The 15,488-nt window shown below is 46.2% G+C and overlaps 1 protein-coding gene across 1 annotated transcript; it reads left to right on the top strand.

The window, feature by feature from the left end:
- The first annotated feature begins 7,126 nt into the window (after positions 1–7,126).
- Positions 7,127–11,340, top strand: LOC123144926 (uncharacterized). The gene is made up of 2 exons (XM_044564195.1): positions 7,127–9,110; positions 9,217–11,340. Exon 2 carries the CDS (start codon positions 9,416–9,418, stop codon positions 10,991–10,993), a length of 1,578 nt encoding a protein of 525 aa, XP_044420130.1. The 5' UTR covers positions 7,127–9,110; positions 9,217–9,415; the 3' UTR covers positions 10,994–11,340.
- Positions 11,341–15,488: the final 4,148 nt, after the last annotated feature.

Below are 15,488 nucleotides of genomic sequence, written 5' to 3'. Positions count from 1 at the left end.
CGGATGACGCGGTCATTGACAGAATCCTCCAGTCGCTTCCACCAAGCTACAAGAGCTTTGTGATGAACTACAATATGCAGGGGATGGAAAAGACCATTCCCGAGGTATATTCAATGCTGAAATCAGCGGAAGGGGAGATCAGAAAAGAACATCAAGTGTTGATGGTGAATAAAACCACCAAGTTCAAGAAGGGCAAGGGTAAGAAGAACTTCAAGAAGGACGGCAAGGGAGTTGCCGCGCCCGGTAAACCAGTTACTGGGAAGAAGTCAAAGAATGGACCCAAGCCCGGGACTGAGTGCTTTTATTGCAAGGGAAGTGGTCACTGGAAGCGGAACTGCCCCAAATATTTAGCGGACAAGAAGATGGCCGGCAACACCCAAGGTATATGTGATATACAAGTAATTGATGTGTACCTTACCAGTACTCGTAGTAGCTCCTGGGTATTTGATACCGGTGCGGTTGCTCATATTTGTAACTCAAAGCAGGAACTACGGAATAAACGGAGACTGGCGAAGGACGAGGTGACGATGCGCGTCGGGAATGGTTTCCAAGGTCGATGTGATCGCCGTCGGCACGCTACCTCTGCATCTACCCACGGGATTAGTTTTAAACCTCAATAATTGTTATTTAGTGCCAGCTTTGAGCATGAACATTGTATCTGGATCTCGTTTAATTCGAGATGGCTACTCATTTAAATCCGAGAATAATGGTTGTTCTATTTATTTGAGAGATATGTTTTATGGTCATGCCCCGCTGGTCAATGGTTTATTTTTGATGAATCTCGAACGTGATGTTACACATGTTCATAGTGTGAATACCAAAAGATGTAAAGTTGATAACGATAGTCCCACATACTTGTGGCACTGCCGCCTTGGTCACATTGGTGTCAAGCGCATGAAGAAGCTCCATGCAGATGGACTTTTGGAGTCTCTTGATTACGAATCATTTGACACGTGCGAACCATGCCTCATGGGTAAGATGACCAAGACTCCGTTCTCCGGAACAATGGAGCGAGCAACCAACTTATTGGAAATCATACATACCGATGTGTGTGGTCCAATGAGTGTTGAGGCTCGCGGAGGATATCGTTATGTTCTCACTCTCACTGATGATTTAAGTAGATATGGGTATGTCTACCTAATGAAACACAAGTCTGAAACCTTTGAAAAGTTCAAGGAATTTCAGAGTGAAGTCGAGAATCAACGTGACAGGAAAATAAAATTCTTACGATCAGATCGTGGTGGAGAATATTTAAGTCACGAATTTGGTACACACTTAAGGAAATGTGGAATAGTTTCACAACTCACGCCGCCTGGAACACCTCAGAGAAATGGTGTGTCCGAACGTCGTAATCGCACTCTATTGGATATGGTGCGATCTATGATGTCTCTTACCGATTTACCGCTCTCATTTTGGGGCTATGCTTTAGAGACTGCCGCATTCACTTTAAATAGGGCTCCGTCGAAATCCGTTGAGACGACACCGTATGAATTATGGTTTGGGAAGAAACCTAAGCTGTCGTTTCTAAAAGTTTGGGGATGCGATGCTTATGTCAAGAAACTTCAACCTGAAAAGCTCGAACCCAAGTCGGAAAAATGCGTCTTCATAGGATACCCTAAGGAAACTATTGGGTATACCTTCTACCTCAGATCCGAGGCAAGATCTTCGTTGCCAAGAACGGGTCCTTTCTAGAGAAGGAGTTTCTCTCGAAAGAATTGAGTGGGAGGAAAGTGGAACTTGATGAGGTGATAGTCACCCCTTCCGAACCGGAAAGTAGCGCAGCGCGGGAAAATGTTCCTGTGGTGCCTACACCGACTGGGGAGGAAGTTAATGATGATGATCATGAAGCTTCGGATCAAGTTACTGAACTTCGTAGGTCCACAAGGACACGTTCCGCACCAGAGTGGTACGGCAACCCTGTCCTGGAAATCATGTTGTTAGACAACGGTGAACCTTCGAACTATGAAGAAGCGATGGCGGGCCCGGATTCCGACAAATGGCTAGAAGCCATGAAATCCGAGATAGAATCCATGTATGAAAACAAAGTATGGACTTTGACTGACTTGCCCGATGAGCGGCGAGCCATAGAAAACAAATGGATCTTTAAGAAGAAGACGGACGCAGATGGTAATGTGACCATCTACAAAGCTCGACTTGTCGCTAAGGGTTATCGACAAGTTCAAGGGGTTGACTACGATGAGACTTTCTCACCCGTAGCGAAGCTGAAGTCCGTCTGAATCATGTTAGCAATTGCCGCATACTATGATTATGAGATATGGCAGATGGACGTCAAAACGGCATTCCTTAATGGCTTCCTTAAGGAAGAGTTGTATATGATACAGCCGGAAGGTTTTGTCGATCCTAAGAATGCTAACAAAGTATGCAAGTTCCAGTGCTCAATCTATGGGCTGGTGCAAGCATCTCGGAGTTGGAACATTCGCTTTGATGAGATGATCAAAGCGTTTGGGTTTACACAGACTTATGGAGAAGCCTGTGTTTACAAGAAAGTGAGTGGGAGCTCTGTAGCATTTCTCATATTATATGTGGATGACATACTGTTGATGGGAAATGATATAGAATTCTTGGAGAGTATAAAGGCCTATTTGAATAAGTGTTTTTCAATGAAGGACCTTGGAGAAGCTGCTTATATATTAGGCATCAAGATCTATAGAGACAGATGAATACGCCTCATTGGTCTTTCACAAAGTACATACCTTGACAAGATATTGAAGAAGTTCAGTATGGATCAGTCCAAGAAGGGGTTCTTGCCTGTATTGCAAGGTGTGCAGTTGAGCACGGCTCAATGCCCGACCACGGCAGAAGATATAGAAGAGATGAGTGTCATCCCCTATGCCTCGGCCATAGGGTCTATTATGTATGCCATGCTGTGTACCAGACCTGATGTAAACCTTGCCGTAAGTTTGGTAGGAAGGTACCAAAGTAATCCCGGCAAGGAACACTGGACAGCGGTCAAGAATATCCTGAAGTACCTGAAGAGGACTAAGGATATGTTTCTCGTTTATGGAGGTGACGAAGAGCTCGTCGTAAAGGGTTACGTCGACGCTAGCTTCGACACAGATCTGGATGACTCGAAGTCACAGACCGGATACGTGTATATTTGAATGGAGGAGCAGTAAGCTGGTGCAGTTGCAAGCAAAGCGTCGTGGCGGGATCTACATGTGAAGCGGAGTACATGGCAGCCTCGGAGGCAGCACAGGAAGCAGTCTGGATGAAGGAGTTCATTACCGACCTAGGGGTGATTCCCAATGCGTCGGGCCCGATGACTCTCTTCTGTGACAACACTGGAGCTATTGCCCTTGCGAAGGAGCCCAGGTTTCACAGGAAGACCAGGCATATCAAGCGTCGCTTCAACTCCATTCGTGAAAGTGTTCAAAATGGAGACATAGATATTTGTAAAGTACATACGGACCTGAATGTAGCAGATCCGTTGACTAAACCTCTCCCTAGGGCAAAACATGATCAACACCAGGACGCAATGGGTGTTCGATTCATCACAATGTAACTAGATTATTGACTCTAGTGCAAGTGGGAGACTGTTGGAAATATGCCCTAGAGGCAATAATAAATGGTTATTATTATATTTCTTTGTTCATGATAATCGTCTATTATTCATGCTATAATTGTATTGTCCGGAAATCGTAATACATGTGTGAATACATAGACCACAACGTGTCCCTAGTAAGCCTCTAGTTGACTAGCTCGTTGATCAACAGATAGTCATGGTTTCCTGACTATGGACATTGGATGTCATTGATAACGGGATCACATCATTAGGAGAATGATGTGATGGACAAGACCCAATCCTAAGCATAGCATAAAAGATCGTGTAGTTTCGTTTGCTAGAGCTTTTCCAATGTCAAGTATCTTTTCCTTAGACCATGAGATCGTGCAACTCCCGGATACCGTAGGAGTGCTTTGGGTGTGCCAAACGTCACAACGTAACTGGGTGACTATAAAGGTGCATTACGGGTATCTCCGAAAGTGTCTGTTGGGTTGGCACGGATCGAGACTGGGATTTGTCACTCCGTGTGACGGAGAGGTATCTCTGGGCCCACTCGGTAATGCATCATCATAATGAGCTCAATGTGACTAAGGCGTTAGTCACGGGATCATGCATTGCGGTACGAGTAAAGAGACTTGCCGGTAACGAGATTGAACAAGGTATTGGGATACCGACGATCGAATCTCGGGCAAGTAACATACCGATTGACAAAGGGAATTGCATACGGATTGATTGAATCCTCGACACCGTGGTTCATCCGATGAGATCATCGTGGAACATGTGGGAGCCAACATGGGTATCCAGATCCCGCTGTTGGTTATTGACCGGAGAGGCGTCTCGGTCATGTCTGCATGTCTCCCGAACCCGTAGGGTCTACACACTTAAGGTCCGGTGACGCTAGGGTTGTAGAGATATATGTATGCGGAAACCCGAAAGTTGTTCGGAGTCCCGGATGAGATCCCGGACGTCACGAGAGGTTCCGGAATGGTCCGGAGGTGAAGAATTATATATAGGAAGTCAAGTTTCGGCCACCGGGAAAGTTTCGGGGGTTACCGGTATTGTACCGGGACCACCGGAAGGGTCCCGGGGGTCCACCGGGTGGGGCCACCTATCCCGGAGGGCCCCGTGGGCTGAAAGTGGAAGGGAACCAGCCCTTAGTGGGCTGGGGCGCCCCCCTTGGGCCTCCCCCCATGCGCCTAGGGTTGGGAACCCTAGGGGGGAGCTTCCCCCTTGCCTTGGGGGGCAAGGCAACCCCTTCCCCCCCTTTGGCCGCCGCCCCCCCTTTGGATCTCATCTCCAGGGCCGGCGCACCCCCCAGGGGCCTATATAAAGGGGGGAGGGAGGGCAGCACACTACAGCCTTGGGCGCCTCCCTCCTCCCCTGCAACACCTCTCTCTCTCTCGCAGAAGCTTGGCGAAGCCCTGCCGGAGACCCGCTACATCCACCACCACGCCGTCGTGCTGCTGGATCTCCATCAACCTCTCCTTCCCCCTTGCTGGATCAAGAAGGAGGAGACGTCGCTGCACCGTACGTGTGTTGAACGCGGAGGTGCCGTACGTTCGGCACTCGGTCATCGGTGATTTGGATCACCGCGAGTACGACTCCGTCATCCACGTTCATTGGAACGCTTCCGCTCGCGATCTACAAGGGTATGTAGATGCACTCCTTTCCCCTCGTTGCTAGTATACTCCATAGATACATCTTGGTGAGCGTAGGAAAATTTTAAATTATGCTACGATCCCCAACACGTTATGCACCTTCACAAATAAATGTGGTCTCTGCGCCTAAACTGGAGACCTTGGGTGTAATTCCTGATTCGTTTGAAGGTTACAAGATGGTGGTTGGCTCCGCACTTATTTAGGCATTATATATTATCATCAACACTTTTGTAATCATAAGCTGCTTTTTTCATTTGTGTGCGTAAGTTTTATATCATCAAAACTTTTGTAATCATAAGCTGCATTTTTCATTTGTGCGCATAATTTTTATATAATCTTGGAGTACGCTTTTGGTACTAATATTTGTTGGGAATCGTCGCATGGAAAAACAAAAAAAATTCTACGCACACGCAATGATCTATCCATGGAGATGCATAGCAATGAGGGGAGAGTGTGTCTACATACCCTCGTAGACCGTAAGCGGAAGCGTTTGACAACGCGGTTGATGTAGTCGAACTTCTTCTTGTTCCGACCTAGAAACCGTCGGGGATATGCCCTCCTGGCATACACGCTCGGCAAAATGAGGCCGTGTGCGACCGGCGAGCGCTCAAATACGAAAATACGTATAGTAGAGCTCAAAAAATATAATTATACAGGCGAAATTGTTTCCGGTCGCAAGTACAGTCAGTCTGCGCTAAATGTTTCCGTTCGTATGTGCATCCCACATGGTTGCTCCAAGGAAAACGTTTTCGTTCACAGGTGCATCACACACAATTTTCTCCGTTAAATCGTTTGTGATAGCGTTGCCATTGCACACGATATTAACAATTTTATCGTTTGCGTTATTGAATGCATCACACACAGTGCGTAGAAGGAACTGTGTGGCAAAGGCTGTCCATCACACACAATTTTTATGTGGTAAATATTTGTGCAAGGTGGCCTAACGCAAATAGTTTTCAAGAAGATGTCGTGTGTGCAGTGGAGATTGATCGTACACGTAGTGGATCCTAGAAACGTTTCTGATCTCCACATCTATCGCAGACGTTTCCCTTTCGCAAACCGTGTGCACTGTAATCCCTAATTAATCCCTAATTTAAAAATCACATGTGTTGAATTTGAAAGTAGGCAATCTCTTATTTCATATCCAACCATGTTTATTACAAATATAGGTTCAGCCACGAATGCATAATTCGATGCACAAGTACATAAACTGAAGAACTACAGAAGCTCCAAGTAAAGAATGATGAACCACGGTTGTACTAAAGACTATAAAGAGAGAGGCGAAAGACATTTTGGTTGCTGGAGAAGCTGAAGCGGAATGCCCATATTGTGCCCTCCTCCATGCGTAATGCGCGCACGACTCTAGGCCAACCCCTTGTGATGGCTGCCCGTCCATCCTTCACTGTCTTCATTACGACTTCTTGATGCTCATTGTAGTCTGGATGAAATACTTTAACCTTCATTGCGTGTCCACCAATCATGTACTTTGCGAGGTAATCTTGAGTGAACTGCTTCGGCAACCACTGCGAACGAAAAAGATTCAGACATTGTTGTCTAACAACTCATTACGGGCAGTTGATAAGTATATTTCACATATATAATTTTGGTACTCAAATATAGCATCTATCGTGATATATTCGTCCATTCTCGCCATGATTGATTGAATATTGCTTGATAACCATAAAAAGGGATCATTTACTAGTCTTTGGTCTATCTTGCAGAAATGTGCGCAAAGGCACTAATAATCGTCAAGATTCCATCTATGTGGCTATCGAGAAGAGTGAAGAAGAGAAGAGAAGGAAGAAGAGACTTGTGTGAGATGAAGAGAAGTAACCAGGGGGCTAGATAAAGAAGTGGGAGGACCTTCTTGTGAAGAAAGAAGAGAAGGAAGAGGGTTAATGTGTAAACTTTGCAGATCAGATCGAGGGGTCAAAATCCCTAGCGCAGCCACCGATCCCCTTCGGGCCTGGCACATCTCATCTCTCTCCCTCTCCCCTTCTTCTCCACCAGCGTCCGCCGCCACGGCCAGGCCGGCATGGTGGTGCGCCAACCAGCACCGCCTCCATCCATCACCCAGCGCCACCACTACTCCTCCTACCTCCAGTGCCTACATCCACCACACCAGCCGCTCCCTCACGCGCCGCACCAGACACTCCGGCGCGAGTGTCTGGTCACCCGCGTGAGTGTGCTACCCAACTCCTTCGCCTCGGATCCATCTCGCAGACCACCAGTGTGCCACCACCATCGCCAACCCCCTCTTCCTTCTTTTGCTCTCTGCCTGCTGCTGCTTCTTCTTCCCACGCCCCTGCTGCTGCTTGCTCTCTCAATCTCTGCTACTACTTCTCCTTCCCTCCGCTGCTGCTGCTTCTCCTTCTTCTTCAACCTACTGCTGCTCGCCCTCAACCCTCTCTGCTGCTTCTCTCACCCGGATGCCACTGCTGCTACCTGTTCCTAAGCTCGCCTGCTGCTGCTGTTCTTCTTCTTATCTCCAAGTCACTGCTGCTCCTCCCCACGCCCAAGCTGCTGCTCCTCTCTCTTGCATCACCTATTGCTGTTCTTCTTCTTCTCCTAACCTGCTGTTCTTCTTCTTCTTCTCCTATCCTTGCTGCTGTTCTTTTCTGAACCATCTTGCTACTGTTATTCCCTCTCTCTGATCTCAAATTTCTGTAATTTTGAGAAGTTTATTGTTCAGTACTTTGTAATATTCAGCATTGAGATGTTTAGTACAAGTAATATTCAAATTTGATAAAAGCTTGCAACCTGGCAATTGTTCAGTTTCGTACTTGTAAAATATAGTGCATTTTATTATGTGCTCTGACTAGTTAATGTCCAGTTGTTTGGATAATACTTAGTATGTGTGATATGCTCTATGATATAGTAATCTTCTAGTATATGTGTGTGATCCCCTATGTGTATGTTTCTTGACATCTACTGTAATCTGTCTGTACTAGTAACTTTGCTATAGTCTAATTGATGTTCAGTTGTTAGTCTCTGTGCTAGCTATGTACCAGTGGCATTTATGCTTGTGATTTTCCAGTGAACTTGTTTAATTTCAGTTCATATGTTAGCTCAAGTACCTTTGCTATATAAATATATGTGTGTGTGCTTGTGATTTAAATAATCTGTTTTCTGTCCAGTAATTTTGTTTCTTCCCTCTTTCATACGCTTGCTAGATATATATGTCCATGTCTTTTGACTTCCCTTGTCACTGATGTTAGCCTTTCAGTTTCTAAAATAATATGAAAATACCAAAAAGACAAAGTGAAGATAATCTTCATCTCCCTTTGTTTCTGTGTTATTTCTTTTGTTGATATCCTTGTTAGTGTTCGGTTTATTTTCTATTTACATCACTTAATATTGTGTTACCTAGATTTAGCCGAGCATAGTCGCCGTCGCCTAGTCCCTATGGGGAACACGACACTCGCAGTTCGGGCAAAATATCCCGCTGTACTTTCAATCGATCATTTTGGCGCCGTTGCCGGGGACTAGCGTCGAGCGTTTGTGTGAAGCTATAGACTAGGCTTGGTATAGTTCTTGTTTAAATTTCCAGTCAAATTTATTTCTGTGTTTCTTTTACCTTTTTACTTTTTGTTGCTTCGGCTTATTAGGATACTAACCCTCTCACCAGTGCTTGATGTTTGTGAGCGTGTGTACGATATCATACTATTTGTAGGCTGATTGACAGTTGCACTTGAACATATGGCTTTAGTACGTGATCTTTGGTTGCCAAGTAGTTTGGACACAATGACAGGGCCGATTTGGCCATCTATTGAGGCCGAAAATTTGAGTTGAGGCCTGGACTTATTGCTCTTGTCTTGCAGAATCAGCTTAGAGGATTACCCAATGAAGACCCTCATGAGCACATTGTAATGTCCTGGAGTATGCCAATACAGTCCAGTACCATGGTGTTTCCCAAGATACTATCAAGGGTATGTTGTTCACATTCTCTCTCAGAGATGCTGCTAAGGACTGGTACTATTCTTTGCCATCAAGATCATACACTTGGGATGATATTTCGCAAGCTTTCCTGCACAGATATTTTCCACTTTACAAGCAAGATGCAATTCGTGACCAGATCCTCAGTTTTGCGCAAGATGGAAGTGAGAACTTGTATGCAGCTTGGGAGAGATGTAAGTATTTGCTTAGAAAATGTCCTAATCACGGGCAAAAGGATTGGTTAGTGCTCCAGATATTCTATAGAGGGCTGACACATGCTTCAAGAGATCTTATTGATATGTCAGCTGGTGGAACAATTATGAACAAGACCGTTGAGGATGCAATTATTCTCATTGAGAGCATTGGCTTCCACCAAATGCAATGGGGTTATGAAAGGCCTAGTTCAAATCCGAAGGTTGCAAGCCGTCTGCAATCAGAAGCTGTGTGTTCCATAAGTGAACAGAAATCATCCATGGTGCCTAATATTCAAAACCAGCATGTTTCATTCCGGGGACAACAACATTTCAGAACTGAATTAGATCCTCCATATAGAAAGATTGATCTTACTTCAATTATCCTTGATGATGATTATGATATTTTTCAAGATGATGCAACCATTGTAGATCAGATGGAAACCATAGTAGCAGATCCAATACCTCATGGCAATGAAACTGTCCAAAATGAGTCAAAGTTGCAAGATGTTTATGAGGAACCTACTCTGATTGATGCTAAGTTGAGACAACAAGATATGGAGAAATTCACTTGTGTTAGTCAACTATGTGACTGGTGGAATTTAGTCGTGTCACCAATTGCCCACACTTGTGTTACAACTGTATCTGGGCTATTTGTCAAGAAGAAATCATTAGCTCCACCGGTGGTTGCCTCTATCACAGTTAAAGAGAGTATCTCAGAGAAGAATAGTGAAGATGAGATTCCAACTCCTGCACATACAACTAAGCAAGTCGGAGACATTCCAAGGAGAGAGATACAAGAGGATGAGTCAAATTTAGAAGAGTTGATACTTCAATGTCCTGAGAAGATCCCACGTGTTGCTGAGCTGCATGACTGGTGGAAGTCATCAGTGTCACTGTTGAAACTTAGCAGTGATGGTGATGAGGAGAACATTGCTCAGAAAGACAGCGAGGTAGTGATCTCAGCACCCCTACCAGAACATGTTAGTGCATATTCACAGATGGGGACACTTCAGACTCAATTAGGTGTTGCTGGTAGTAGCACCATAGAATATCCACAGGAAGAGAGACCTCAACTTGAAGAAGATTTACAAGTAGACGAGGAACAAGATGACGAAGAGCTTGACTACCCAAGCGATGAAGTTGAAGACATAATCTCTATCTCTCCTAAAGAAGTACAAGAAGCTGCTGTAGATGAACTTGAAGAACCAGAAATGCATTTGCCCATCGTCATACAAGAGCGTGATGTAGCAGGTTTATCTAATCCTCTCGACGACATGTGTCCTTACGATTTCTTTGCTTCTACCTTCCATTACATGATACCATCACTTAAGCTAGACTTGAAAAACGGTTTGCTTGGACATGATCATACATACCCTGTTATTGGCATTTCTCTCATTTATGATGACACTTATTCTCCTCATGCTAGACCTATGCTTAATGATAAATATCATCCTTATGCTAGCATTGAGCTTACTGATTTCTACCATCCTAAACATGTGCTTTATAGCTATGCTTATGTAATTGGATATTCGATTGATGACTTGGAGGGTATTATCCCTACCACCTGCATTGTCTCTTTTGTTGAGAGTTCTTTCAGGTTTTTGCTTGTGCACGATCCACTACAGGCTGACAAGGTTCGAGGTGACATTCCTTGGGACCCTGGTGGACTCAGAGCATGGTGACGAGGAGAAGCAAGGGGCACACACAAAGAAGAGTGAACCTGGAGCATCCATGAGGAAGCAAAGGTGAAGAGCTGCAGTTGGTGAGATGATCGAGCTAGTGCTACATCATTTGAAGAGCCCGGCGAGCTGTTTCATGACCCATTCTGAATATCATAAATACATGCTGAATTCTATTGCTAGTTGGGCTGCTTGAACCAGTTATTACTTGTTGTCAAGCTGAAATTCACCTTTGGCATTGTGCTTGATGTGAATATGTGAACTGAGTGTTGAATGCCTTGTAAACTAGTGATCTACATATTGCTTGCTTTGCTGAAATTAGTGAAAGTTATTAGTTTTGAGTGATCAAATGTAACGCCCCGAGACCGACGCTTCAGACGCCTTCCATATATTTCGTGATCGTCGTGTGTTTCTTTTGCTTGCTCTATTTATTTTTGCATTGCATCATGTCAGCATGCCATCATGTCATTTATTTTTAAAACTCAACTAAGTAAATTGCATGGATCTTCGATCCATTTAAATCGAGGGAAATGTACATGGTGATTTCTCTTTACAACATATAAAAATCTCCCAATATTATTAGGGAGCTATATTAAAATATTCCATTAACTTTGGAATTAACCATAACACACTTGCATAATAATTCCGTGCCTTTTCTGCTTCAAGTTTGGTCTCCAAACTTTGCCCTAAATTCTTTCTTCACTTTCCGGAGCTCCACCAAAAATCTCAACATTTTGGCCACTCCTAAACCTTGTCCTAGTTCAAACCATTTGAATTAAATTCAAATGAGTTTGAATTTAAATCTTGCATTCATGCCAACTTCTATTTTCTTGGATCAAGCTCATTTTTGTGAGTCCGGGAAAATTATCCGCGTGTCCAACTTCTTCCCCTAACCTCTCTTTCTTTTCTTTCTTTTCTCTGTTTTTTCTTCTTTCTTTAGAGTGAGAGGGAGAGAAGAGAGCCCAGCAGCCAGGCCGGCCTGCTTCCCCGCAGTCCATTTGGCCCAAGGCCCAGCCGCGCCTATAACCCTAGCCCTGACCCCCCTCCTCTCGATCTCTCCCTCTTGTCCTCCCACATCGCACACACGCACACATCGAGCCAGGGAGAGGAGCTCCCTGTACCCGATCCCCTCGCCGCCTCCACCGCGAGACCCCGGCGCCCGACCTCCTCCTTGCTGCCCTCGTCGTCGACCATCGCTGCCCCTGCAGCCTTCCCTCCTCCAGCGCCGCTAGGCTCCCTGTCCCATCCTCCTGATCCGCTTCCCCGCGTCGACGCCTCGCCGTCACAGGCTTTTGCATCGCCTGCGCCTCCCCAAGCCGCGCCCGTCGCCCGGCATGGCCCGCGAGGCGATCAGCGTCGCCGTGCCCCTGCTGCCCCACTTCCTTGGCGACCTCGACCTCCATGCCTCGCCGTCCTTCTTCTGCTAACCGCCGTCGCTGCCCCGCAACCCTCCGTCGTGCCTCCGCGCGCCCAACCTCCGTCCCGCGCCCACAACCATGCTCTGGATCGAGAGGAGCTCGATCCTGAGCGCCTTCGGCCCGTCCGACCTCCTCTGCCTCGCTGGCCTCCAGCGTTGACCGAGCGCCCGCGCAGCCGCATGCGTGGGCTGCTTCTGCTGCAAGGCCTAGCCAGCGCCCTGCCGGCCTGCCTCCGCTCAAGCTGCCGACCATCTCCTGCCGCTGACCACCACCATCGCCTCCTTGCTGCTGGCATCCCGAGGCCCCTTGTGTTGTTTTGTGTTGGACCATCAAGGCCGGCAAGATCGACTACAATGGACGCCAAGGCCACACCAGGACCGCCAAGCATCGTCTCCGAGATTTTCCCCAAGTACCACTACGGTCGTCATTCGCCGAGTACCCCTTCGGATCACCAAGTTCGACTACCATCGTCGTGAACCGCTTCCGAAATGTGTACCACTACGCCGGAGACCTCGGACCCGTCAAGTACCTCTCCGTAAACGAACGTGTGCCACTACTTCCACTACCGCCGCCATGTACGATTACTTCCCACGATGACCCGCGGACGTCTACTTCAACTACCGTCGCAAGAACGACTACTTCCACTATGGCCCGTGTACCACTACTTCCTTCGACGAACTGGATTTGTTCCGAAAATGCACGCTTCAAAGGTATAACCGCCGAGATGACCTTTCGAGAACGAATGTTTGCGATGCATGAGATGCCCGCGTTTGCACCGTGTTCGAAATTGTCGCTTGCATGTTCCTCCTCGTTGCCATGCCATCGTCTCGTGGGAACCCGGTAACCGAGATCACCCCACCACCTTGCATGCCACGCTCATGCCATGTTTCCTTTTTGCACCGGTATCTCCATGAGCTACCGAAACCGATATGTTGCCGTGGCATCATTTTCGGATTCGTTGCCGTGTCACCCCTTTCTTCCACCACGGTGACAAATGCTTCATAACATGCTTATGTCAACATTTTCATAAATTGCATATAACTTGCATTGTCATCCGCATCATGATAGCAACATTTAAAAATGTTTATTATTGTTGTTTCCTTTAAATTGCTATTTATGCATATGGGGATTTTCCGGAATTGTTGTTTGTTATTTCCGGCCCCATTTAAACTTGCCTAGATAGGTAGATTTCATATGTTTCACCTCTTGCCATGGTTAATAACTTTTAATATTGTCGGGTACATAAACGAGAGAGAACTAAATAATTGATGTGGTGTTTCGTCAATATGCAACTCGTTGCATATCGAGCTCCACTTAATTTGTAGTATTGTTTGTTGCACTTTGCCATGCCATGCCTCATTAAACCGGACATGCATCATACTTGATTGTGCATCATGCCATGTTTATGTGATGGTTGTTTACCATGTTGTTTGCCTCTTTCCGGTTGGTTTCTCTCGTTAGCTTCGGTTTCGTTCCGGAGTTGTGAGGATTCGTTCGACTACGTCCGTTTGTCTTCTTCATGGACTCGTTCTTCTTCCTTGCGGGATTTCAGACAAGATGACCATACCCTCGAAATCACTTCTATCTTTGCTTGCTAGTTGTTCGCTCTATTGCTATGCCGCGCTACCTACCACTTGCTTATCAAGCCTCCCAAATTGCCATGAACCTCTAACCTTTGTCACCCTTCCTAGCAAACCGTTGTTTGGCTATGTTACCGCTTTGCTCAGCCCCTCTTATAGCGTTGTTAGTCGCAGGTGAAGTTGAAGATTGCTCCTTGTTGGAACATAATTATGTTGGGATATCACAATATCTCTTATTTAATTAATGCATCTATATACTTGGTAAAGGGTGGAAGGCTCGGCCTTATGCCTGGTGTTTTGTTCCACTCTTGCCTCCCTAGTTTCCGTCATACCGGTGTTATATTCCTTGATTTTGCGTTCCTAACGCGGTTGGGTGATTTATGGGACCCCTTCACAGTTCGCTTTGAATAAAACTCCTCCAGCAAGGCCCAACCTTGGTTTTACCATTTGCCTACCTAAGCCTTTTCCCCTTGGGTTCTGCAGACTCAAGGGTCATCTTTATTTTAACCCCCGGGCCAGTTCTCCTTCGAGTGCTGGTCCAAACCGAGCGATGTCCGGCGCCCCCTAGGCAACCAGGGTCTATGCCAACCCGACGTCTGGCTCATCCGGTGTGCCTTGAGAACGAGATATGTGCAGCTCCTATCGGGATTTGTCGGCACAGCGGGTGGTCTTGCTGGTCTTGTTTTACCATTGTCGAAATGTCTTGTAACCGGGATTCCGAGACTGATCGGGTCTTCCCGGGAGAAGGAATATCCTTCGTTGACCGTGAGAGCTTATAATGGGCTAAGTTGGGACACCCCTGCAGGGTATTATCTTTCGAAAGCCGTGCCCGCGGTTATGTGGCAGATGAGAATTTGTTAATATCCGGTTGTAGAGAACTTGACACTCGACTTAATTAAAACACATCAACCGCGTGTGTAGCCGTGATGGTCTCTTTTCGGCGGAGTCCGGGAAGTGAACACGGCTCTTGGGTTATGTTTGACATAAGTAGGAGTTCAGGATCACTTCTTGATCATTACTAGTTGTCGACCGTTCCGTTGCCCCTCTTCTCGCTCTTATTTGCGTATGTTAGCCACCATATATGCTTAGTGCTTGCTGCAGCTCCACCTCATTACCCCATCCTTTCCTATAAGCTTAAATAGTCTTGATCTCGCGGGTGTGAGATTGCTGAGTCCTCGTGACTCACAGATACTTTCAAAACAGTTGCAGGTGTCGAGGATACCAGTGCAGGTGACGCAACTGAGCTCAAGTGGGAGGTCGATGAAGATCTTGTTCGTTGTGTTGTTTCGTTTCCTATTGATCAGTAGTGGAGCCCAGTTGGGACGATCGGGGATCTAGCATTTGGGGTTGTCTTCTTTTCTTTTGGTTCCGTAGTCGGACCTATGCGTGTACTCTGATTGATGTATGATTTATTTATGTATTGTGTGAAGTGACGATTGTAAGCCAACTCTTTATCCCATTCTTGTTCATTACATGGGATTGTGTGAAGATGACCCTTCT

The sequence above is a fragment of the Triticum aestivum genome, chromosome 6D (assembly GCF_018294505.1).
Source record: "Triticum aestivum cultivar Chinese Spring chromosome 6D, IWGSC CS RefSeq v2.1, whole genome shotgun sequence".
In the NCBI taxonomy this organism is placed as follows: Eukaryota; Viridiplantae; Streptophyta; class Magnoliopsida; order Poales; family Poaceae; genus Triticum; species Triticum aestivum.
This window is presented reverse-complemented; position numbering and strand designations above follow the sequence as displayed.

Excerpts from the sequence above, each read along its gene's own strand:
- LOC123144926 (XM_044564195.1), top strand. The coding sequence starts at position 9,416 with ATGTCAGCTGGTGGAACAATTATGAACAAGACCGTTGAGGATGCAATT.